Here is a 25,296-nt window from a genome sequence, read left to right on the forward strand (position 1 = left end):
GAGGCATGAGAATCGCTTGAACCCACTAGGTGGAGGCTGAAGTGAGCCAAGATGATGCCACTGCACTTCAGCCTGGGCAACAGCACAAGACTCCATCTCAAAAAAAAAAAAAGAGAGAGAAGAAAAGAAATCTGACATATCTGGGGCCATATCTTTTCCCACCATCTTATCAGCTGTGTGACCTCGGGCAGGTTACTTACTGTCTGGGCTTCAATGTCCTCCTCTTTAAAATGCAGCTGTTACTACCAGTGTCTCCAGTACCCTGCAGAGATAAAATGAGACGTTGTATTAATACATAAAGCACCCAAATCATGGTAAACATCAAGAAATGGTGACTCTTTCTAGTGTTAAAAACAATCAATCAGAATGATGATGATAATTATCAAGGTCCCTTCAGTCCCCGTGGAAAACCAGCCAAGCTGTTTGTCTCTATGCACTCCTCCCACTATGAGGGCCTCTCCTGGTGGACGCAGGATAGGACAGGACATATGCTCCACCCTTACTTCTGCTGCAGCCTCCACAGGATGAACACACCAGGTTGGATGGAGCTCCCAGAAACCTCCTGCAGTGGGGTCAGCAGGACAAAGAGGTAGCTAGGTAGCACCCAATGTCTTTCCAATAGTGTCCAACGTGGAGGGGACTAGAATGCTCTAGAATGCTAAGGACCAGTCACGGTGGCTCATACCTATAATCCCAGCACTTTGGGAGGCTGAGGTAGGAGGATCACTTGAACCCAGGAGTTGGAGGCTGCAGTGAGCTATGATTGCGCCACTGCACTCCAGCCTGGGTGACAGAGCAAGATCTTATCTCTAAAATAAATAAATAAATAAATAAATACAATATTGAGGAGCAGAGGCCAGGTTGTTCCCTCTTGCTTTATGTTGCTATAAAAGAATACTAAACAACTCCATCCTGGATGCTAATCTGCAGTGTTGACTTCTGATTAATTCCAGTTCCAGGAAGGTCTCTAAGATTTCCAGTTTATCTATTGTTCCTCGGGTAAGAACAGATACTTACTGTAAATCCTGCCCTTGGGTCATACAACCTTGATGTTAATCCTACTTCAGTTTTCCTGCACATCCCTTCCAAACCACCCCTCCCCTAAGGTAATAAGCCCTGGATCTAGGGGGTAACTGTGCAGGGATCCACCATCTTGACCCACTGCTGCCCAAGATACAGACATGGCTTCTGTTTGTAAGTCCCTATTAAATGTTCCTTTCTAAGAAACTGGATGTGTCAGCCTCTTTCTTTGGCCTCTCAGCTTCCTCAGACGTTGGGGTAGGTTTGCATAGACCTGTCTACCATGAACACTAGGTAATTTATAAGGAAAACAGGTTTCATTAGCTCATGGTCCTGCAGGCTGAGAAGTTCAAGGGCATGACCCTGGATTCTGGTGGGGGCTTTCAGGATTCATCAAAACACAGAGGATAAGGCCAAAGGGGAAGGAGATACATGGGAAGGGGGGAAAATATGAAGGGTATCTTGGCTTTGAAACAACCCACTCTTGCGAGAACTAATCCATTCCCAAAAGAACTAATCCAGTCTTGCCAGAGCAAAAACTCACTACCATGAGAACAGTGCCAAGCCATTCATGAGGGATTCACCCCCATAACCCAAACACCTCTCACTAGGCCCCCTCCCAATACGGCCACACTGGGCATCAAATTTCAACATGAGCTCTGGGAACAAACCATATCCAAACCACAGCACCCCTCAAGACAGCCCAGAGCTTTAAGCTTCCTCCGTGTATTCGTCTGTTCTCATGCTGCTAATAAAAACATACCTGAGACTCAGTAATTTATAAAAGAAAGAGGTTTAATTGTCTCACAGTTCCACATGGCTGAGGAGGCCTCACAATCATGGCGGAGGGCAAATGAGGAGCAAAGGCACATCTTACATGGCGGCAGGCAAAAGAGCTTGTGCAGGGGATCTCCCATTTATAAAACCATCAGATCTCATGAGACTTATTCACTACCATCAGAACAGTATGGAGTAAACCACTGCCATGATTCAGTTATCTCCCCCTGGCCCCATCCTTGACATGTGGGAATTATTATAATTCAAGATGAGATTTGGTGGCGAAGACCCAGCCAAACCATATCACTCCCCTAACCTCACCCTGCCCTGCTCCAGTCCTGTCCAGGTTTTCAAAAGAATCCTGGTGAGCATTGGAGATACAAAAAGCACTGGGACAAGCCTGGAGGCTGCCAGACCTGGGTCTGGTGCTTGCTGCCTATGGGGCAGTGTGCAGGGGTGTCGAGCAAGCCTATCTGCATCCAGCCATCTCCCTGGCTTCCTGCCACGTGCCCACTCCCAAGCCATCTTCCCCTTTGCAATACTTGCCATATTCTGCCAGCCCCTAATATTATGTATTACTCCTCCTTATCTATTTTCAGGGGCATTTTTTTCACATTTTAACATATGAAATTGGAATGCACCTTGCAAACAATGATGTCATGTCATCACTATAGACTAGGTGGCCATTGTAACATAGTTGTCATTGCCTGAACATGTGCAAACTTGGTTGAAATTCCTCACGTAATGACTGGACAACAGCAATCCATCAACGCCTCCTTGGCATGGAAGAAAATGCTTCCCAGTCACCCCTTGTACCACCAGCAGGAGCATCCAGACTTTGGGGAATTTTGCTCTAAATCACCACCACAGTCTCTCCTGCCTCCACCCCAGCAGACCAGCTGTTTTTTCTTCCTGGAACAATCTCCCCTCCATGGCAAGGTATCTGAATTACCCCCTTTCCAGTTATTTGTTGCTGTGCTGTCTTAAACCTTAGCAGGATACAATAACCATTAAACTATGCTTGCAGACTCTAAGGGTTGGGAAATGGCACAGAGGAGACAGCTTGTCTCTGCTCTATGATGTCTAGGGCTCAGCTGGGAAGAGGCATATGGCTTGGGGCTAGAACCTTCCAAAGGTTCATTCATGCGAGTGCCCAGCTCCTGGGCTGGGAAGACTCCTTACGAGGGAGTGCCAGGCTCCTGAGTGCTCCAGCAAACGAACAGAAGCTGCACCGCTGTCTATGACCCAGCCTCAGAATACCCATAGTGTCACCTCTGCCATACCCTACTCAAGCCTGCCACTCAAAGGGAGGAGCATCAAAGCATTTGCAATCATTTTTTAAAACTGCCACACCCTTCTTTACCTTTGATCTGAACCTGTGACATGCGCCTGTGGTTCTCCACATGTCACCTAACATGACACACTCCTCACAGTTATTGCTATTTATTATTTCTTTTTTTTAGAGTCAGGATCTTGCTCTGTTGCCCTGGCTGGAGTGCAGTGGCATGATCATAGCCCACTGCTCACTGCAGCCTCCCTTGAAGTTCAGGGCTCAAGCAATCCTCCCACCTCAGCCACTCGAGTAGCTAGAACTACAGGCATGCGCCACCACGCCCAGCTAATTTTTTTTTTTTTTAGACGGAGTTTCCCTCTTGTTGCCCAGGCTGGAGTGCAATGACACCATCTCCGCTCACTGCAAACTCCGCCTCCTGGGTTCAGCAATTCTCTTGCCTCAGCCTTCCGAGTAGCTGGGATTACAGGCATACGCCATCACGCCCGGCTAATTTTGTGTTTTTAGTAGACATGGGGTTCCTCCTTGTTGGTCAGGCTGGTCTCGAACTCCCAACCTCAGGTGATCTGCCTGCCTCGGCTTCCCAAAGTGCTGAGATTACAGGTGTGAGCCACTGTGCCTGGCCGAATTTTTGTTAGAGACAGGGTTTCATCATGTTGGCCAGGCTGGTCTCAAACTCCTGACCTCAAGTGATCCACCTGCCTCAGCCTCCCAAAGTGCTGGGATTACAGGCATGTGCTATCATGTCTGGCCTTTTAAAATTTTTTTGTAGAGATAGGGTCTTGCTATGTTGCCCAGGCTGTTCTCGAAATCCCGGCCTCAAGCAATCCTCCTACCTCAGCCTCCCACAGTGCTGAAACAACAGGTGTGAGCTGCTGCACCCAGTGTATTTATTAATATTACATCTTTAATTGTCTAGGACTGTGAGTTCCTAAAATCTAACTCAGATCATGTCACTCTTCTGTTCAAAACCCTCCAAGGGCTTCCCATTTCACCCATAACAAAAGCCTAAGTCCTAAGGACGTCCAGTAAAGCCCTACAAGAGTTGCCCCCAGGTTATCTCTCTGATGTCATCAGCTTCTACTCCCCAGCTTTTGCTCCCCACCACCAACCACGATGACCTCTGTGCTCCTTCTTTAGATACCCAGCTCACCTGCTGTTCCCTGTGCCTGGAACTGTCTTCCCACACGTGGCCCCATATGACTTACTCTCTCACCTCCTTCAGGTTGCAGCTCAGGTGTCACCTTATCAGAGAGGATCTGAGCACTCCATGCAAACCAGCAGCCCTCAACACACACACATATAGCACCATTGTCCCCCTTCCCCTGCTTGAGTCATAATATATATAACAATGCATATAATTTTCTAATTTCCTGTTTCCCACCACTAGAATATGGGCAGGGATTTGTGTGTTTGTCCACTGCAAAAATCGCACCAAAACTTGACATCATCCTTCATCCATACCCAAGCCTTCTGACATGTGACTTAAAGCCTCTCCCATCAAGTAATAGATTCTCTGTCAGCTGCCGTAACTCATTCCTGTAATCCCGGCACTTTGGGAGACTGAGGCAGGGGGACCACTTGAAGCCAGGAGTTTGAGACCAGCCTGGGTAACATAGTGAGACCCCCTCTGACTTCTATTAAAAAATTAAAGTTAAAAAACTGGCCAGGCTGGCCGGGCACGGTGGCTCACGCTTATAAACCCAGCACTTTGGGAGGCCGAGGTCAGGAGTTCGAGACCAGCCTGACCAACACAGTGAAATCCCATCTCTACTAAAAATACAAAAATTAGCTGGGCGTGGTGGTGTGCACCTGTAATCCCAGCTACTCGGGAGGCTGAGGCTGGAGAACCGCTTGAACAGGTTCTCAGGTACTGCTTCTGGATATTTCAATTCTGTAGTTCTAGAGTCAGGTCCAGCTACCAGCCAGCAGGCTGGCCAGGGTTTTGCATTTTCACTGGCTTTCCAGAAAATTCAGAGAGAGATGGCACCCACATTTTTGGAAATGTGGAGGTTGCACAGGAGCCAAGATTGTGCCACTGCACTCCAGACTGGACGACAGAGCTAGACTATTTCAAAAAAAAAAAAAAAACTAGCCAAGCATGGTGGCGTACATCTGTAGTCTCCGCTACTCAGAAGACTGGGCTGGGAGGATCACTTGAGCCCAGGAGGTTGAGGCTGCAGTGAGCTATGATCACACCACTGTACTCCAGCCTGGGCGATAGAGTGAGACCCTGACTATAAATAAAGAAAAGAAAAAAGATAGTGCATTCTCACTCCTTAACTTTGGAATCTGACTAGTTTTGTGACTTTGGCCAATAGAATGCTACTGGGTTTAGCCCACTGAAGTGATTTGTGTCATTTATGGGTTAAGGGGCTTGCAGTTCCTGGTCCCCCTCTTGGAAGCCACTGTCATGTGTACAAGCCCAGGCCAGCCTGCTGGCTGATAGCTGACTACTAGTCTAGTGGTCTCATTGCCCTAGCCAACAACTAGCTAATGCCAGACATTGGAATGAGGCGACCCTCACATGAGCAAGCCCCACCAAGATCAACAAAGCCTAACCCAGATGAGTAAACTTTCCAGCCGATCCGTAGACTTTTGCTTTACACTGTTGAGTTTTGGAATGGTTTGCTACATAGCATTATTTGTGGTAACAGACAACTGATACAAGCACTTAGCCCAATGCCTGGCATGAAATAGATGCTCAATAAATATTTACAGCACAAACAATTCAATAAATGAGAAAAAGAAAAACATGCACCTTATGGGGTCTTTTTTTTTTTTTTTTTTTTTTTTTGAGACAGGATCTCACTCTTGCCCAGGCTGGAGTGCAGTGATGTAATCATGGCTCACTGTGGCTGCAACCTCCAAGGCTCAAGCCTCCTAAGTAGCTGGGACTACAGACGTGCACTGCCACGCCTGGCTACTTTCTGTGATTTTTAGTAGAGACAAGGTCTCGCTATGTTGCTCAGGCTGGTCTAGAACTCCTGAGCTCAAGTGGTCCTCCACCTCAGCCTCCCAAAATGCTGGGATTACAGGTGTGAGCCACCACTCCTGTCTTACTGGTCACTTAATAAATGACCAAGCACATCAAGCACCATGCTTGACAAATACTTGTTGAATTAGTGAGTAGAGAGTGACAGCTTCCTATTTTAGAGGTAGGTGTGGGCAAGCAAGATCTTTTGTCTTTTAAGGGCTTAAAAGAATGTCTCCTGGGGTGTGCTGGGGGAAGGTAGTAGTTTTGTAGTATTTAGTCTATAAGGAAGCTGATGCTTGAGCCTGTCTTGACCAGGAGCTTTGGGTTGGCTGTGACCTGGATTGTGGCTCCACGTGAGGACACAGGGAAGTACTGATGGAAAAGGGTCTTACAACGGCAGCCAGAGGACCCAGCCCCAGCCATGAAGCTCTGGGCCTGACCTGTAAGTCAGCTTTATGCAGTTTCCAGAACCCTCATCCACCCTTAGCTCCACTTCTCCAGGCATCGGCTACATTTCCAAAAATGTGGGTGCCATCTCCCTCTGTGTTTTCTGGAAAGCCAGTGAAAATGCAAAACCCTGGCCAGGCTGCTGGCTGGTAGCTGGACCTGACTCCAGAACTACTGAATCGAAATATCCAGAAGCAGTACCCAAGAACCTGTATTTTAAGAATTTCCACACTGTCCACAGGGGTCCTTGGACACAGAGCCGGAAGGGCAGCCTGTGCCATTACCAGCAGGTGAGTGGAGGGTTGGAATAAATAGATTCTGGGACAGAGGGAAGAACAGGGAGTGTAGCTTGAGACATTTAACCGCCTTATCTAACCATCACTACCTCCTGGGGAGGTCGGTTAACATACTGTGAAAGGAAAATAAATCTCAGGATCCCAAAATCGCTGTGAACGGCTTAGGGCAAACCTGCCTCCTATTCTATTCCTAAAGAAAATGGCTAGTAAGATAAAAAAGCTACATACCTCCTCACAATTTGTCCACAAGGGATTTTCTTATGGACTCAGGACAGACAGAACTCACAGTCATCCCCCTGCTCACTGAGAGAAATGCATACCTGATGGATTCCTTTGAAAAGGCTAATCAGAAACTCAAAAGAATGCAACAATTTGTCACCTATCCACCTATGACCTGGAAGCCCCTTCCCTGCTTCGAGTTGTCCTGCCTTTCCAGACCAAACCAATGTACATCTCACACATATTGATTGATGTCTCATGTCTCCCTAGAATGGATAAAACTAAGCTGTGCCCCAACCACCTTCGGCACATGTCATCAGGACCTCCTGAGGCTGTGTCACAGGCCCGTCCTTAACTTTGGCAAAATAAACTTCCTAAATCGACTGAGACCTGTCTCAGCTATTTAGGGTTCACAATACCTATTTCATGAAGATGACATAGAAGTTAAGAAGAAATCACTTGGGCAGATAGCCTTTTACCCTTGTAAAAGGCCTTTCTTTTTCATGAAAAGCAGCCCCAAATCATTTTCTAACAAAGAGCAGCCTGTAAAGTTGAGCTGCAGATATAGACAAGCAAGCTGGGAGCTTGCATGGGTGAATGAGGGCAGGAACTAACAACTAGACATTTTCAAGATGGTGGCTCCATCTTCCCTTCTCTGCCAGCCACATGTACTGTAAGAAGCAGACAAGATGGCGCTGATCAACTGGAAAGCTCATTTGCATAATAAGATTAGGGTGAGGCGACTAGCCTTCTGCACGCACTATGTAAACGTCACACTTGATCTAACCAATCTATAAGCCCCACGTAAATCAGACACCGCCTCCTCAAACTGGACTATAAAATTTGCGCATTTGCTGCCAACCAGTCTTTTCCACTGAGACACCCCTTCCTCGATAGAGGAAGCTGTTTCTCTTTCTCTCCTCTTCTACCTATTAAACCTCCGCTCCTAACCTCCTCATGTGTGTCCATGTCCTAAATTTTCCTGGCTGCAACAATGAACCCCAGGGTATATATCCCAGACAACATAGCCACTTCAGAGGTGGACACTGAGGCTCAGACAGAAAGTATCCCGGTCTGCCTTACTTTATGTTGTGGGCTTTTTGCTTGTACCCCAGGGGAACCCACTCAACAAAACACCTGGTATTTTGCTCTCAGTCTTCACGCAAGGTCATTTTAGGCTTGCTAGCTCCCTGCTGAAGGTCACATGCTGAAATGAAATTGAAAGCACAGAATAACTAAGTGAGCAGACCCTCCACCTGGAAAATCCAGGTGGCATCAGTGGAAGAGCCAAGACGTGGGAGGTTTTCGTGTCTATTTTTAAGCAATTGAAGTAAATTAAATGTCTCTTTCATGGCCAAGCTAAATGTTGTTTGCAAGTTTGGAGCTTTGTTTGTATGTATATATTTTAAATAAATTTGATAATTAAGTCACGAATGCTCCCAGCACACTTGGATATATTTAAATTACAGGCTTCTGATCAAATGGAGAAAAATCACAAATATGGGCCTAAATGATGCCTTTTTCTGTTCAGTGCCTTTTGCAGCATTCAAATGGGTCTGTCAGCTTAATGGCCAATTCTAAGGCTGCTGGGAATGACAGGAGGTGGAGGGACTGGCAAAGAGACTACAGGAAGTGAAACCCTGTGGTGAAAAATTGTGGTTCTTTTAAGAAAACATTTCATCTGCGCCTGTAATTCATTTCAACAAGCCAATTTTGAAAACACAAACAAGCTGGTAAAAGGGGTGTTTGTCTCTGCCTGACTGGCAGCACTCCATACCCACCATTAACAGCCAGTTCCTGAACACTGTGGCTTCTGGAACCAGGGGGTCCCAGGTCGAATCTCCTTTGGCCCTTGCTGCGGTGCCTGTCTGGGCAAGTTGGAGATTCTAGTGCCCGCCCTACTGTAGTCTCTGTAGAGTAACTGCCCATCCACTGTCAAAACAAATCCAGATCTAGTAAAGAGTGGCTTTTCCCATCCCTATGTCCTGAATGGTATTGCCTAGGTTTTCTTCTACAGCTTTTATGGTTTTAGGTCTTACGTTTAAGTCTTTAATCCATCTTGAATTAATTTTTGTATAAGGTGTAAGGTAGAGCTCCAGTTTCAGCTTTCTGCATATGGCTAGCCAGTTTTCACAGCACCATTTATTAAATAGGGAATCCTTTCCCTATTGCTTGTTTTTGTCAGGTTTGTCAAAGATCAGATAGTTGTAGATGTGTGGTGTTATTTCTGAGGCCTCTGTTCTGTTCCATTGGTCTATATATCTGTTTTGGTACCAGTACCGTGCTGTTTTGGTTACTATAGCCTTGTAGTGCAGTTTGAAGTCAGGTAGCATGATGCCTCCAGCTTTGTTCTTTTTGCTTAGGATTGTCTTGGCTATGCAGGCTGTTTTTTGGTTCCACATGAAGTTTAAAGTAGTTTTTTCCAATTCTGTGAAGAAAGTCAGTGGTAGCTTGATGGGGATAGCATTGAATCTATAAATTACTTTGGGCAGTATGGCCATTTTCATGATATTGATTCTTCCTATCGATGAGCATGGAATGTTCTTGCATTTGTTTGTGTCCTCTTTTATTTCCTTGAGCAGTGGTTTGTAGTTCTCCTTGAAGAGGTCCTTCACATCCCTTGTAAGTTGGATTCCTAGGTATTTTATTGAATGGGAGTTCACTCATGATTTGACTCTCGGTTTGTCTGTTATTGGTGTATAGGAATGCTTGTGATTTTTGTACATTCTACTATAAAGACACATGCACACGTATGTTTTTTGCAGCATTGTTCACAATAGCAAAGTCTTGGAACCAACCCAAATGCCCATCAATGATAGACTGGATAAAGAAAATGTGGCACATATGCACCATGGAATACTATGCAGCCATAAAAAAGGATGAGTTCATGTCCTTTGCAAGGACATGGATGAAAATGGAAACCATCATTCTCAGCAAAGTAACACAAGAAGAGAAAACCAAACACCGCATGTCCTCAATCATAAGTGAGAGTTGAACAATGAGAACACGTAGACACAGGGAGGGGAACATCACACACCAGGGCCTGTCAGGGGGTGGGGGGCTGGGGGAGGGATGGCATTAGGAGAAATACCTAAGATAAATGACAAGTTGATGGGTGTAGCAAACCAACATGGCACATGTATACGTATGTAACAAACCTGCATGCTGTGCACATGTAAACCAAAACTTAAAGTATAATTTTAAAAAAATAAAAAAAAAATCCTATTTGAAGGAAACAAAAAAGAGTGGCTTTATTTGAAAGGATTATTGCAAGGTGCAGGAGGGACTATTTTTTTTCTTTTTTTTTTGAGACGGAGTCTTGCTCTGTCATCCAGGCTGGAGTGCAGTGTCACCATCTCGGCTCACTGCAAGCTCCGCCTCCCAGGTTCACACCATTCTCCTGCCTCAGCCTCCCGAGTAGCTGGGACTACAGGTGCCCGTGACCACACCCGGGTAATTTTTTGTATTTTTAGTAGAGACGGGGTTTCACTGTGTTAGCCAGGATGGTCTCAATCTCCTGACCTCGTGATCCGCCCGCCTCGGCCTCCCAAAGTGCTGGGATTACAGGTGTGAGCCACTGCGCCCAGCCAGGAGGGACTATTATAACAGGGGAAGGGAGACTTGCAAAAGAGAGTACGCTGTGGCCACAAGGGTTAGGCCAAAAAGAGCTTTTCTTTTATAGGAAGAAGAAAACAAGGCTAGAAAGAACCTGGAAGTGGGGTGAAAGGGTGACATGATGGGTTAGTAGATCAGAGAATATATCAACCTGAGGCCAGCCTATTCTGAGGAGGGGCTGTCTGCTGGCCCAGGCCCAGGGTGAGCCAAAGTTCAGGGGCCTGGACGAAGGAAAGAATCTTAACCAAAGTGGTTGACCAGCGTTTTATAAGGATTGATTAGTGGGACAAGCAGTTCAGGTAATCACTTATAAGACAATGAATGAGAATTGGAGGGTCTGTGTCCTGTTTACCTGCTCTCACAGGTAAACAATGGGGGTGGTGTCTTGGAGTCTTATCTAAATTCTCTTGGGGGGGTGGGGGGTGATTCTTTGCAGTAAACTTTTTTCCACAACACAAAAGGGTGAGAGCAATTCCTTTTTACTTTTTCCCGGGGACACAAGACTCAGGGAAAATTCAACATTGTCACTACTCAAGGGTGGAAACTTAGTGTAGCACATAACCATGAGGATTCTAAACCTGTGGCTGCTGAGTTCAAACACCAGCATCCCAGTGAGCCTGGTGGGTTAGGAGATCTTTCTGTGCTTTACTTGCTCCCTCCCTGATATGGTTTGGCTGTGTCCCCACCCAAATCTCATCTTGAATTGTAGCGCCCATAATTCCGTGTTGCTGAAGGGCCCAGTGGGAGATAACTGAATGATAGGGAAGGTTCCCCCCATACTGTTCTCCTGGTAGTGAATAAGACTCATGAGATCTGATGGTTTTACAAGCAGTTTCCCTTTTCACTTGGTTCTCATTCTCTTGTCTTCCACCATGTAAAACGTGCCTTTCACCTTCCACCATGATTTTGAGGCCTCCCCAGCCATGTGGAACTGTGAATCCATTAAACCTTTTTGTTTGTAAATTGCCCAGTCTCCGGTATGTCTTTATCAGCAGCATGAAAGCGGACTAATATACTCCCTAAAATGGGGATGAGCATAATCATTACAATAGCTACGATCTTCGTATTTTTTAAGTATTTTAGCACAGTACCTAGAATCCACTAATCTATGAACTGATCCTGAGCAAGCCTGTTTCCTACTCAGACTCCAAGCTCAGTAGGAACATAACTTTCCATGCCTCTGCACAATGCTGCAAAAGGCCTGCATACTTGGAGTCCACAGGAGAGTGTGCTCAAAACACAAAAGTCCCAGTGACCCCGCACCACTCGGCATCAAACCAAAGGTGGCAGGACTGTGTCCCCTGGCCACTTGCCTTCTCACTCGAACAGACTGTGGATGCAGCACTTGCTCGTGGGTAATTGTGGATCTGACTTTCCAAAAGTACAAGTATGTGGCCACTTTAATCACTGAGCCTCAGTTTCGCTCTCTGTAAAATAGGGAGAACTAATAATCCTAGCTGCAGAGATTAAACGGTGGATGCAAACAGCCTTGTACGAAGTTGTTATCTGTGCAGAGGAAAAAGCGGTGTCACTAGCGTGGAAGGACCCAGAGGATACAGCCAAGCCTTTCTGTCTTCTCCATCCCCTGGCCTTTTAAACGGGAGTGGGGCGGGGCCACGGCATCGATCACTCGGCGCTCCTCCAGGCACTGCGTCGTGATCAGACGAGCGGTGAGCGATCGATACTCCTATGCTAACCTCTGGCTCCTCAGGGGAGACAGCCGAGTGGTCGGACCAAACGCAACGAGTCCTCGCCAGCCCAAAGGCGACTCGACACCGTCCCAGCTGAAGAGAGGTTAGTCTGAGCAACTCGAGAGCGGAGTCAGCTCCAGTTCCTCAGAAGTGGAGAGGCCGGGTTCAGAGGCATAGACCGCGCAGGCGTCATGTGAAGCAGCCAAGCCCGGCTTCGCGCGTGCGCCTTGGAAAACCCCGAGGGTGGCTCGAGTTGCCGCATGCGCTCTGAGAATGCAATTTAGCTCGTCGCCGGCCTGCCCTGCCGGAGGATAAAGGGAAAGGTTCCGCGCGTGCGTAGTGCTCGTCTCATGGCAGTGGTTTTGCGCATGCGTGAGGGCAGGCCCTTACGGCGGGCTGCTGTGCGCTTTAGCGGTTCTTGGCGTCGCGTTGGTGTAGCCCTAGTGCGCCTGCGCGGGTTTTATGCTCTGGTGTATGTGTGTCCGCTGATTTTGGGCAACGAGCCGCTGCCCCTGGGCCGCAAGGCCGGCTGGAAACGATTCCGCCGTCAGGTCCCAAATATGAGCCGCGAGAAATGCAGCCCCGGGGAAGACGCTGAGGAGGGAAGGGGGTCTGAGGCCTCCGGGCTCAAGGCCAGTGCGGGGTACGGGGGACCCTCTGGGGCCTGGGTGTGTGACTGCCGTAAGGAAAGGTGCTTGTAGCTCGGTAAGACTTAACGATGGGCATCGGTGCGTTTCCCGGCAACGGTAGGAATCGCCGTGCTCAGGAGGACTCGGGAGCAAGCCCGGGGACAGGAGGTGCGCAGGCGTTGGGGCCACACGGACGACCCAAACACAAGACTGTGTGCCCTTTAGAGAGCCAAAGGGATCCTTGTGCCATGAATTAAAGCTTTCTAGAAAATGTTCCAAACTTTCCTGGGAAGTTTTACGAAGCTCTTGTTTTTGCACAATTTTTGTGGAATACTGCCATAATAACATTGAGGAGATTAGAGAACTGGACCGCCTGTTCCCAGAAAGCTAGGTGTAGGCTGATCTGTCCTGGAAGCCCCTTTTGGGAGGCTTTCTCATGACCAGCATGGTGCTTGCAGAGTGCCCACCCTGAGACCCTCTGCAAATCACAGTGAGGCTCTCGGAGAGGCCATTCCACCCAACCACCTTAAAGAATACTCAGGGAGGTGCTTTAGAGGAGTTGATGTTTAAAAATAATTTAAGGCTGGGCGCGGTGCCTCACGCCTGTAATCCCAGCCCTTTGGGAGGCCGAGACAGGCCGATCACTTCAGGTCAGGAGTTCACAAGACCAGCCTGGCCAACATGGCGCAACCCCGTCTCTACTAAAAATAAAAAATTAGCTGAGTGTGGTGGTGCACATCTGTAATCACAGCTGCTTGGGCGGCTGAGGCAGGAGAATTGCTTGAACCTGGGAAGCGGAGGTTGCAGTGAGCCAAGATTGGGCCAGTGCACTCCAGCCTGGGTGACAGAGCGAGACTCCGTCTCAAAAAAAATAATAAAAATAATTTGAGAGAATCCTAGGATGACAGGGCAGTGGCTTCCAAGAGGGATATATCCCATAACCTACCAGGGACCTACTTTGCCAGTTTGCATAGTGTATTCTGCCTGGATGGAGAGTTTATAAAGTCCAGGCCTGAGTCTATTCCGGCTGTTTTATACAGGTTATACTTGGCTCCTTTTTGTTTAGTACGACCAACAAGAAGCCTTTTATAAGATTCATTTTAGTCTTATTTATAAATCCAGGAGAAAAACCACTCAGAGGTTAGCACATAACAGCCTATATTCTGACCTTCTTTGCGAGATCATTTCATACACCAGCAGACAAGACTTTATGTAAGGAGCATTTAGGGGCTGAGTCAAGTCCACTCAAAAGCTGTTTTATGCAACCCACACTTGATCTCCCCCTGAAAGCTGTTCCAGGTTATGAGGCCAGTTCACAAAGCCAGGACATAAGCCCACTCAAGCTGTTTCTATACCTGACCGCCCCCCTCCCCACAAAAATAAATAAAGCCTTCTCTGGGCCGGGCGTGGTGGCTCATGCCTGTAATCTGAGCACTTTGGGAAGCCAAGCAGATCACCCTGAGGTCAGGAGTTCAAAACCAGCCTGGGCAACAGGGTGAAACCCCGTCTCTACTAAAAATAGAAAAACTAGCCGGGCACAGTGGCGGGCACCTGTAATCCCAGCTACTCAGGAGGCAGAGGCAGGAGAATTGCTTGAACTTGAGAGGCAGAGGTTGCAGTGAGGCGGGATCGCACCATTGCACTCCAGCCTGAGTGACAGAAAGACTCTGTCTCAAAAAAAAATAAAAATAAAAAAACCTTCTGTGATCAACAAGAGGTCTTTGAAGGCCAATACCTGTTGAGCTCTGGGAGACTGACTTGTAAAGTGAAGATACGAGGCCACTCAGGCTTTTTGATATGGCCCACATTTGGGTTACGGTAGGTGTCAGTTTGCCTGGAATAACACCAGTTTTTTACTGATGCAGACATAAATATTAATAGCATCTTGGTTTGGATGACCCACCTATACCTGGCCACTAGAAGGCTATCTGTACAACTCCCAATAAACCCTTTTATGTGGAGCTCTTGAAGGCCAGTCTGTGGCACCACTCTCAAAGACTGCTTCACACATCTGTTTTCTTCTTGCAGGGAACTGGCAAGTCACACATCTTATTCTTGACTCCCTCCTTTGGAAACCTGTTTGTTTAATGTAAGCCTTTTGTGTGCGTGTGTTTTTTTTTTCTTGGGGGGGGGGGAGGGACAGAGTCTTGCTCTGTCACCCAAGCTGGAGTGCGGTGGCTAGATCGCAGCTCACCCCAACCTCTGCCTCCCAGGTTCAAGCAATTCTCCTACCTTAGCCTCCCGAGTAGCTGGGATTATAGGCGTGGACCACCACGCTAGCTAATTTTTGTATTTTTCGTAGAGATGGGTTTTCACCGTGTTGGCCAGGCTGGTCTCGAGCTCCTGACCTCAGGTCATCCACCCTCCTCAGCCTCCCAAAGTGCTAGGATGACAGGCGTGAGCGATGCATGTGGCCTTAATATAAGACTTTATAAACAGCAATTCAGTGAGGAGTTCTGGGAAGCCAATCAATAAAGCCAGGCCATAAGGCTACTCTGGCTAGTCCTTTCCTCCAGAAAACTGCTTGATACAACAAGAAGCCTTTTTATCAGACCACTGTGTGGGAAATGCCAGAAGGCTGATGAGCCTGGACCTGAGGCCATTCAGAAAGGCAGTGACCTGTGGCTCGCACCTGACCTTCCCAGGAGGGCCATCTCAAGTGGTTGGTGGTGTGAAGGCTGCTTCTCATAGCCCATGCGGCCAGCGACCCTGGAAGATTGTTTCATACAGCCAAGAAGAGAGTGTTTCCCCAGCCAGACCAAGACTCCTTCTGTAAGGCCATTTTGCATGGCTAACAGGAGCCAATGTGAGGCTGCTCGCAGGGGGGTAGATGGACACAACAAACAACTCTTTCCTGGCACAATGAAGAAACCACAGATCGATTTGTAAAACTAAGACAAAATCTGACTTCACCTGGTCCTCAGACAAGCCCCCATCTATAGGAAGGCCAGTTTTTAAAACAAGTTACAAGGGCCGGGCGTGGTGGCTCACACCTGTAATCCCGGCACTTCAGGAGGCTGAGGTGGGTGGATCACTTGTGGTCAGGAGTTGGAGACCAGCCTGGCCAACATGGCGAAACCCCGTCTCTACTAAAAATACAAAAATTAGTCGGGCGTGATGGCATGCGTGCCTGTGGTCCCAGCTTCTCAGAGGCTGAGGCAGGAGAATCGCTTGAACCTGGGAGGCGGAGATTGCAGTGAGCCGAGATCGCATCACTGCACTCCAGACTGGGTGACAGAGCAAGACTCCATTTCACAAAACTGCTTTGGAAGACTGCTTCCTATACCAGGATGTGGCTGTTTGATATGGCAACTACATAAAAGGCCAAATCATGAGAGGTTTGGGGAAGCCTATGCAACAAGGCAGAAGACTGATGCGGCCAGAATGCCACTTCACCATGCTGCCAACATAAGGCCTTGTAGGAGGCTATAGTTTTATTTTTTGAAACAGGGTCTTACTCTGTCACCCAGACGGGAGTGCAGAGGCACAAACACGGTTCACTTGCAGCCTTAAACTCCTGAGCTCAAGCAATCTTCCTGCTTCAGCCCCCGGAGTAGCTGGGGCTACAGGTGTGTGCCACCATGACCAGCTAACTAATTTTTTAATTGTTTTTAGAGACAGGGTCTTTACATGTTGCCCAGGCTGGTCTCGAATTCTTGGGCTCAAGCAGTCCTCCTGTTTCAGACTCCCGAGTAGCTGGGATTACAGGGGCCCTGCTGGGGGATAGTGTATAATAATCTTGAGGCCTTTGGGGAGGCCATTTCAAGTGGCTTATACAGAGGCAATCTGAAAAGCCATTTTGAAAACAAACTTATACAGCCATCCTGAAGCCTCTGTCTCTGGAAAACCATCATATATTGTCAACATAAGTATCTCTGAAGGCCTTTTGATGAGGCCGTTCATTGAAGAACTCTGCATTAAAGAATAATCATAAGGCTATTTCATGTGGCCAAGAGCAGATAGTTTTGTACAGCCAACTCACAGTATTAGGAGGCCATCTTTCCCAGAAGGCTGTGTCCATTGGCCTTCAACATGAGGTCTCCAAGGCCGATTTGCAAAGTAGCAGATAGGCTGCCTATGAAGACCAAACATGAGGCCACCCTGGGAGGCCAGGTGACAAAGCAGCACACGGGGCCACTGGGGGAACCTGGCTACAAAGCCGCACATGTGAGGCCACCTTGAGAAGCTGGCTTGGTAAGGCTGATAGGCGCCCTGTGAGGGGCCATTTTATAAGGTCACCCTGAAACACCAATTTACAAAGCCCGTAATCTGCATTGCAGAGAACAGGTTTATAGCCCATTTGAAACCCTCTGGGAGGCTGTTTTCTAAGGCCATCAAGAGACAGGTTTGCAAAGCTGGTATGTAGAGCCCCAGTGGAAGCCAGTTTTATAGTAAGGCAATAAATGGTCTCCTGGGAGGCCTTTCCACTGGCCTTTATGAGAAGCCAGGATATGAGGCCCCTGAGGTCTTTTGGATGCTCAAGATGAGACTTCTCCATGTTGCTCTATAAGATTCATGTAAGCCACACACGGGATGAGCCAGGAGGCCACCCAGGGAGGCCAGGGATGGGCCCATGTGGTGGATAAGTGCTGGCCTAGTGGATAAGTCCATGCTGGAAATTGGACTGTGAAACACTCCAAGAAGGCTGTGAATGAGGCCAACACAAGCCTTCTAGGAGGCTAGAGATAGAACCCACCCTGGCAGGCTGGGGCTCTCTGAGCCCTACCATACCCTGAGCTTGCTAGAAAGAACGTTCATTGTGAACCAAGAATGGAAATGAACTCATTGTAAGCTCAGCCCTGTGGATACAAAGTCCAAAGAGCTCACCCTTAAAGGCAATGAGTGTTCTGGGCAGACACTGCCACTTACTGTGTAGTTTGGCACAAATTGCTTAACCTCGAAATCTCAGTTTATTCATCTGTAAAACTCCCATCATAGGATTGCAAGGGACGTGTTAATCTATGTCAAGCATGCAGCATTGACATGGCGCACAGGAGAGGATGCTGAGATCAGCCAGAATTTAAGCCCTGCTTCTGCACAAATGATTGACCGTAGGCCTTGGGGCAAGTCACTTCATTTTTGTTTTTTTTTTTTTAATTTGAGACAGGATCTTGCTCTGTCACCCAGGCTGGTGGCATGATCTCGGCTTACTGCAACCTTTGCCCCCAGGCTTAAGTGATCCCACCACCTTTAATCTCCCGAGTAGCTGGGACCACAGGCATGTACTGCCGTGCCCAACTAATTTTTGTATTTTTTGTAGAGATGGGGTCTTGCCATGTTGGCCAGGCTGGTCTTGAATTCCTGAGCTCAAGTGATCCAATTGCCTCGGCCTCCCAAAGTGCTGGGATTACAGGCGTGAGCCACCATGCCGGCCTTCTCGAATACTTTTCAAAGTCTGGCACTCCTGAGTGACTGCCATGAGGCAGACTCTGCTTTTAGGCTCTGGGAAACGTAGGGGAATGAGCTACGTTCTTGCCCTGGTGGAGCTGGCAGTGCAGTGTTGGATAGACACACATGTAAGCAGGTGTTTTCATACATCCTGACAAGTACTGTAAGAGAAGCTCAAGGGCTGCAGGAACACAGAACACTGTTGGAGAGTCTTGGCAGGCCTCACATAGGGACATTTAAGATGGGCTTTAAAGGTTGGGTAGGAGTTTGCCAGGCAGCGGAGGGGTATGGGAGGCACTGCAGATGAGGACAATACACGTTCCTTTCTGAACAGACATTTATCCAGTGCTTGCTGAGTACCAGGTCTTGCAACAGGCCCTGAAGATACAGCGGTGACCCCAGACAGATGAGGGCCCTCCCCTCCAGAGTTTCTGCCCAACAGAGAAGACTGCTGTTGAAAAATCCTCGCAGATGAGATGCAGGAAGCTGCAGGAATGCACAGGGGATCAGATCTGTCCTGGTGTCTGACTCTTGTTTCTCTCCACCTCCCCAGGCACGGGACTGAACCAGCTGGTGGTGGCCCTATGGCTGGAGACACCCCCTGCCCCGCAGAGCCCCTGGCCAGAGAAGGCACTTTATGGGAGGCCCTCAGGGCGCTCCTGCCGCACAGTAAAGAAGACCTGAAGTTGGACCTCGGGGAGAAAGTGGAGAGGAGCGTGGTGACATTGTTGCAGCGAGCCACTGAGCTCTTCTACGAGGGCAGGAGGGACGAGTGTCTGCAGACCAGCGAGGTGATCCTGGACTACTCCTGGGAGAAGCTCAACACGGGCACGTGGCAGGACATAGACAAAGACTGGCGCCGGGTCTACGCCATCGGCTGCCTCCTGAAAGCCCTGTGTCTGTGCCAGGCACCTGAGGATGCCAACACTGTGGCCGCAGCCCTGCGGGTCTGTGACATGGGCCTGCTGATGGGGGCAGCCATCCTGGGGGACATCCTCCTTAAAGTCGCTGCCATCCTCCAGACACACCTCCCTGGAAAGAGGCCTGCCCATGGCTCCATCCCGGAGCAACCCTGCACAAAGGTATGTGGGGGAGACTGTCCCCAAGCACACTAGCCATCCAGCAACCCTGTTGTTCTAGAAATTCCGAGTCATCTCTCCCCTGGGGTGAGGCCTCGTGACCTGCAACCCCTCTGGTGGAAAACAGCATCGCCATTGATTTTGGATTTCTGTTTGTTTTTGGAAGCAGGCTCCTGTTCTGTCGCCCAGGCTGGAGTGCAGTAGTGCGATCTCGGCTTCTTGCAGCCTCCACTTCCTGGACTCAAGCAATCCTTCTGCCTCAGCCTCCTTAGTAGCTGGAACTATGGGTGCATGGCACCACACCCAGCTAATTTTTTTAGTTTCTTATTTATTTTTTATTTTTTGTAGAGATAGGGTCTCATGTTTCTCAGGCTAATCTGGAACTCCTGGCCAAAAGCAATCCTCCTGTCGTGGCCTCCCGAAGCACTGAGATTACAGGTGTGAGCCACCGTGCTCAGCCCCCATTGATTTTGGAAATGGAACAGCTCCATTCATTTTCTCTTTTTTTTTTTTTTTTTGCAAAGGCAGTGCCCTTTCAGCAGAGAGGCAGCAGAGAAACTTCGTGGTTCCTGAGGGAAACAGCTTAAAGCGATTATGTGGGTGAGAGCTGCAGCCAGCGGCAGCCCGTTTCTTTCAGCTTCTTGGTGGGCTTGCTGAAGTCTCACCCAGGCGAGGCGATACCTCTGGCTGCTCCTGTCTCTGTGCTCCTGGGTTTGGATGAGATACTACAACTAGCTGATGTCTGTTTTGGGATCAATCTCTCCCACCCCTTGGGTCTATGTGCCTGTTCCAAAGAGCACCCCCAGGAGCAGAGCATGGTTTACTCTGAAGGCTTCAGGTCCTGGTGCTGACACACACAGGCCTCACTTACAACACACTCAAGCAAGTCACTTAACCTCCTTTGAGCCTCGGTTTCCTTGTCTGTAGAGTGGCAGAGTACTGACCCACAGAAAGAAATGACTAAGACTGTACTAGACACTCGGTAGTGGAATTATGGGATGTTTCTGACATTTTTCTAAATGCTTTGCTATGTTTTCCGAATTTCCTACAATGCATATTATTATTATTATTATTTTTGAGACGGAGTCTCACTCTGTCGCCCCGGCTGGAGGGCAGTGGCGCAATCTTAGCTCCCTGCAACCTCTGCCTCCCAGGTTCAAACGATTCTCCTGCCTCAGTCTCCCAAGTAGCTGGGATTATAGGCGCCCACCACCACGCCCGGCAATTTTTGTATTTTTAATAGAGACAGGGTTTCACCATGTTGGCCAGGCTTGTCTGGACCTCAGGTGATCCACCCACCTCAGCCTCCTAAGTGCTGGGATTACAGGCGTGAGCCACAAATTATTTTTATATAAGAAAAATGCAAGTGATTGACACTAAACACACATGCATGTAACCAAAATAAAAGAAAATCAAATAAAGGGAGAAGAAAATTTTTCAACAAATATGTCAGACAATGAATATCTCTATTACGTAAGGAATGGTACAAATCAATAGGGAAAAAATCTTGAGCCCCAGGAGGTAGAAATCCAGGAACCTGAACAGACTGTTCACAAGAAGGAAATAGATCTGTTAAACAAATGTGCAGGAGAATGTTCAGCCTCACCTCTGGTTAAAAAAATAAAAGAGAGAGATGCAAATAGCAAAACAGCATTTCATCTTTGGCTGTTAAGTTAGCAAACAAGGCTTCATATGATACCCGGTGTTGCCAAGGGCACCATGTGGCCAAGGGCATGGTGTGTGGGTTGCTCTTTTGTTTCATTTTTTTTACAGACAGGGTCTTGCCCAGTCACCCACTCTGGAGTGCAGTGGCACAATCATAGCTCTCTGCCGGCTGGGCATGGTGGCTCACCCCTATAATCCCAGCACTTTGGGAGGCCGAGGCTGGCAGATCACCTGAGGTCAGGAGTTCGAGACCAGCCTGGCCAACATGGTGAAACCTCATATCTACTAAAAATACAAAAATTTGCTGGATGTCCTGGCACATGCCTGTAATCCCAGCTACTCTGGAGGCTGAGGCAGGAGAATTGCTTGAATCCCTGAGGCAGAGGTTGTAGTGAGCCGAGATTGTGCCACTGCACTCCAGCCTGGGCAACAGAGCAAGACTCGGTCTCAATAAATAAATAAAAATAAATAAATAAATAAATAAATAAATAAATAAAACATAGCTCACTGCAGCCTCGACCTCCTAGGCTTAGGTGATTTCTCCTACCTCAGCTTCCCGAGTGGCTGGGACTACAGTCATGTACCACCACGCCGAGCTTTTTAAATTTTTTCTAGAGACAGAGGTTTCTCTATGTTGCCCAGGCTCGTTTCAAACTCCTGGGCTCAAGCAGTCCTTCCACCTTGGTCTCCCAAAGTGCTGGGATTACAGGTATGAGCCAGTGTGGCTGGCCATTTCCCAGCAGGTTCACACCTGTGGACACTGAGGTTCTCAAGCAGCAAGTAACTTACTCAGGTCACCCAGTTGGGAGTGGTTAAGTAAATGATGGTGCAGCCACTCCTAAGAAACTGTAAGGACCGGGTGGCCACGTGGAAACTGCTTTTGATAAATGATTGGAGGGGAGAGGCAGGGCTGCTGCTTCATCATTGCTGTTACTCCCAGCGGGTCAGAGATATTTTGCATGTGTGTGTGTGTGTGTGTGTGTGTGTGTGTGTGTGTATGTGTGTAAGATGGGAAAAGAATATGTAGGAATGAGAAGACCTTAAGATGGTGAAGTTGGAGATAGTAAGTTTTCCTTTATTTCAGAATGTCTGTGAAAGCAGTTTATAATGAAACAAACATTTTTAATGAAATGGTTAAGAAAAAAACCACCTTGATCTCATGAGGAGCAAATAGTAATAGTAGCAGTAATAATAACAAACGTTGTCTATTGTTGTTACCGGTACTCTTGACAGCTAAGCTCTCCTACCCCTGACACAGGTTCCTGGTGGAATACCTCAAATGTCGACTTCCTGAGGTGGTTGCTATTTTGTTCTGTTTTGATTTTAAACAGAAAGCAAGGGCGGACCATGGTTTGATTCCAGATGTGAAGTTAGAAAGAACAGTCCCCCGGCTGCACCGTCCGTCCCTCCAGCATTTCAGGGAGCAGTTTTTGGTTCCAGGGAGGCCCGTGATCCTGAAAGGCGTGGCTGACCACTGGCCGTGCATGCAGAAGTGGAGGTGGGTGGTCGCCGAGGGAGGTGAGGTCCCTTTTCCCATTTTAGCGTTCCCCAGGGCTCCCGGAATTCCTCCCGACCATCCCCAGGGAAATGCAACCTTGCAGATGCTTCCCTAGCAGCCCTTGACTGATTGCCAAGGGGTTAAAAAAGAGTGAAAAGTAAGGTGCTCTGAATTTACGCCGCATGTTATGGGATTCTTACCTTCTACCTTGCTCGCCCTAAGCGGTTTTTTAATGAGTCCCTAAGTGGCAGTCCTAGAATGTGTGTTATGCAATTTTACAGGATCCTAGCAATTTCAGACCATCTCAGGGCCCTGAGGCTAAGCACAGAAATAACCCAAGAGACAGCCCCTCTTTCTCTGAGGGATTCTGTGGTCTCTTGTGTTTGTTTCTAGTCCTTTCTCAGAATCATGATGGGGAGATCAGATCAGGCAGCTGGAGCGTGGCTGTCATGCCGCGGCTCTGCATGAGTTTGGAAATAAGGAGGCATCTCTCCAGGAAGGTAGATGGAGTCAGCCTGTTTTGTGGTTTAGCGGAGGGAATGGTACCCGTTGAGACATGTGGAGGAATTCTCATTGCAGGAGCTCTCCTCACAGCAAGGCTTCATTAAGCATTTTACTATGTACCTGGCACTAGGACAGGTGTTGTCATCACCCCCATTCTGTAAATGGGGATCAAGGACTCAGGTTCAGTAACCTGCCTCAGATCCCCTGGCCTGTAACTGATGAGGCCTGGAATCAGTCCCAGGCTAGAGGGCAGAGTCCAGGAGACTGCCACCTGCCATGCTGTCCGCTATTTGTTCAGAGGTTTCTCAGCTTAGTGACAAAATGAGCAAAGAAAGAAGTGAGGAGGCCGTTGGCAAGCAGGGAACTAGAGCAGCCCAGCCAACCAGACTTACCGGCCCTATCTGCAAAGCTGCACAGCACTGTGTATGAGCCACACAGCCTTGAGCAGGGAGCCCCACCTCTCCATGCCGGTTTCCTCATCAGTGAAGCTGGGGATGACAGTCCTTGTCTCTGCACATGAGGTTTTCCGAGGATGAAAGGGGACCACATGCAAAGCACACTTAGTACTATGCCCAACAGATATTAGCAGTGACGATGCCAATGTGTGTCTTTCTGCTAGTTTGGAGTATATCCAAGAGATCGCTGGCTGCCGAACTGTCCCAGTGGAAGTTGGTTCGAGGTACACAGATGAGGAATGGTCCCAGACCCTCATGACGGTCAACGAGTTCATCAGCAAATACATCGTGAATGAGGTACATCATGGGGACTGCTTTCCCCTAATACTTGCAAGGGAGAGAGCATAGTACATTTAGGCAAATAACCCTCCATGTGTTGTAATGGGAGGTTTTGGAGGAGCCAGTCTGTAAGTCTGTGGTCGGAGGGATGACCACAGCGAGGAAGCCAGGCTGCTTGGCCAGCAGACATGAGGGATTCTTGTCAGGTCCTTTTTAATGGGCAGGGGAGTATAATTCAGTGGGTTTTAGCCTGTTCCAAAAGTTGGACAGCTAAGTCTAGAGTATGTGTATTTAAATTTTTAATAGCAGCCAGGCATGGTGGCTCACACCTGTAATCCCAGCACTTTGGGAGGCTGAGGCAGGCGGATCACTTGAGCCCAGGAGTTCAAGACCAGCCTGGGAAACATAGTGAAACCCTGTCTCTATAAAAAATATAAAAATTAGCTGGGTATAGTGGTACGTGCCTGTAATCCCAGCTACTCAAGAGGCTGAGGTGGGGCAAATTGCTTGAGCCCAGGAGGCAGAGGTTGCAGTGAGCCAAGATCAGGCCATTGCATTCCAGCTTGGACAACAGAACCAGGCCCTGTCAAAATTAGGACAGGACAGGATAGGACAATTTATTTTTCCCAAAAGTTAGATCACTTATACTTTCACCAGCAATTAACACAAGTGTCCATTTTCTTACATCTTTGCCTGCACTGTTTGTTGCCATTTTATGAAAATGTTTGCCAATCAGATGGATGAGATCAGTGCTTTACAAACTGGGTACCCCAGTACTGGAGAGGTTCTTTGAAGCTGCCCCAGGGCCTCTAAGGGTTGGAGAGGACCACTCAGGATGGAGTGGAAGGGTGACGGGGGCTGCAGCTGGGGCCAGCTGGACAGCAGCAGCAGGAGGGCATCTGTCATGACTAACTGGGCTTTCTGTGTTGCCTCTGGTTTTCCCCGGTGGATTAGCCAAGGGACGTCGGGTACCTTGCTCAGCACCAGCTCTTTGACCAGGTAAGTCTGAGGCCACACACCTCTGTCCCTCACCGTCTCACCTTCCCCTCTCCTCCCCTCCTGGGCTCAGTGCGGCTGGAGCAGTGAGCGTGAGTAGGAGGGAGGCAGCAGGTGAGGCTGGGAAGGTGACAGGACGTGGGTGATGAGGAGACATTTTCCTAAAGTGACAGGAAACACTGGGGGGTCGCCAGTGCCCCGAGGATTGTAGGGGCTGCTGTTCAGAGATGAAGGGAGCAGCTGTCGGAGTGGGTGGCTGGCTGGGCTATTGCTGTGGTGCAAGGAGAGGTGATGCTGGCAGGTGGAGCAGTTCAAGACCGGTGTGAACCACCGAGCCCTGGACATGGGTGGATGTGTGGGGGAGGGAGGGAAGATCGGGGAAGATGCCCAGATTCTGGACCCCAAAACACTAAATAGATGGAGCTGGGGCGCCCAGGAGGGACCTGGCTGGTGTGGTGTCTGCCAGGAGT

At 48.5% G+C, this 25,296-nt stretch overlaps 1 protein-coding gene across 7 annotated transcripts in view; it reads left to right on the forward strand.

Annotated features, from left to right (window-relative positions):
• LOC129523519 (bifunctional peptidase and arginyl-hydroxylase JMJD5) overlaps positions 1–25,296 on the forward strand; it is a 133,070-nt gene that overhangs the window by 102,464 nt on the left and 5,310 nt on the right. For 2 of the 7 annotated variants that reach the window (XM_055365546.2, XM_055365547.2), the window contains exons 2-5: positions 18,904–19,432; positions 22,426–22,592; positions 23,716–23,848; positions 24,785–24,829. In XM_055365546.2, the coding sequence (XP_055221521.1) occupies positions 18,935–19,432; positions 22,426–22,592; positions 23,716–23,848; positions 24,785–24,829 (843 nt within the window). In that variant the 5' untranslated portion in view covers positions 18,904–18,934. Of the gene's footprint in view, positions 1–12,698; positions 13,131–14,990; positions 15,052–18,903; positions 19,433–22,425; positions 22,593–23,715; positions 23,849–24,784; positions 24,830–25,296 lie in introns of those variants that run through there. The other 5 variants (XM_055365544.2, XM_063700063.1, XM_055365550.2 and 2 more) reach the window with 5 other exon arrangements.

Source organism: Gorilla gorilla, chromosome 18 (assembly GCF_029281585.2).
Source record: "Gorilla gorilla gorilla isolate KB3781 chromosome 18, NHGRI_mGorGor1-v2.1_pri, whole genome shotgun sequence".
In the NCBI taxonomy this organism is placed as follows: domain Eukaryota; kingdom Metazoa; phylum Chordata; class Mammalia; order Primates; family Hominidae; genus Gorilla; species Gorilla gorilla.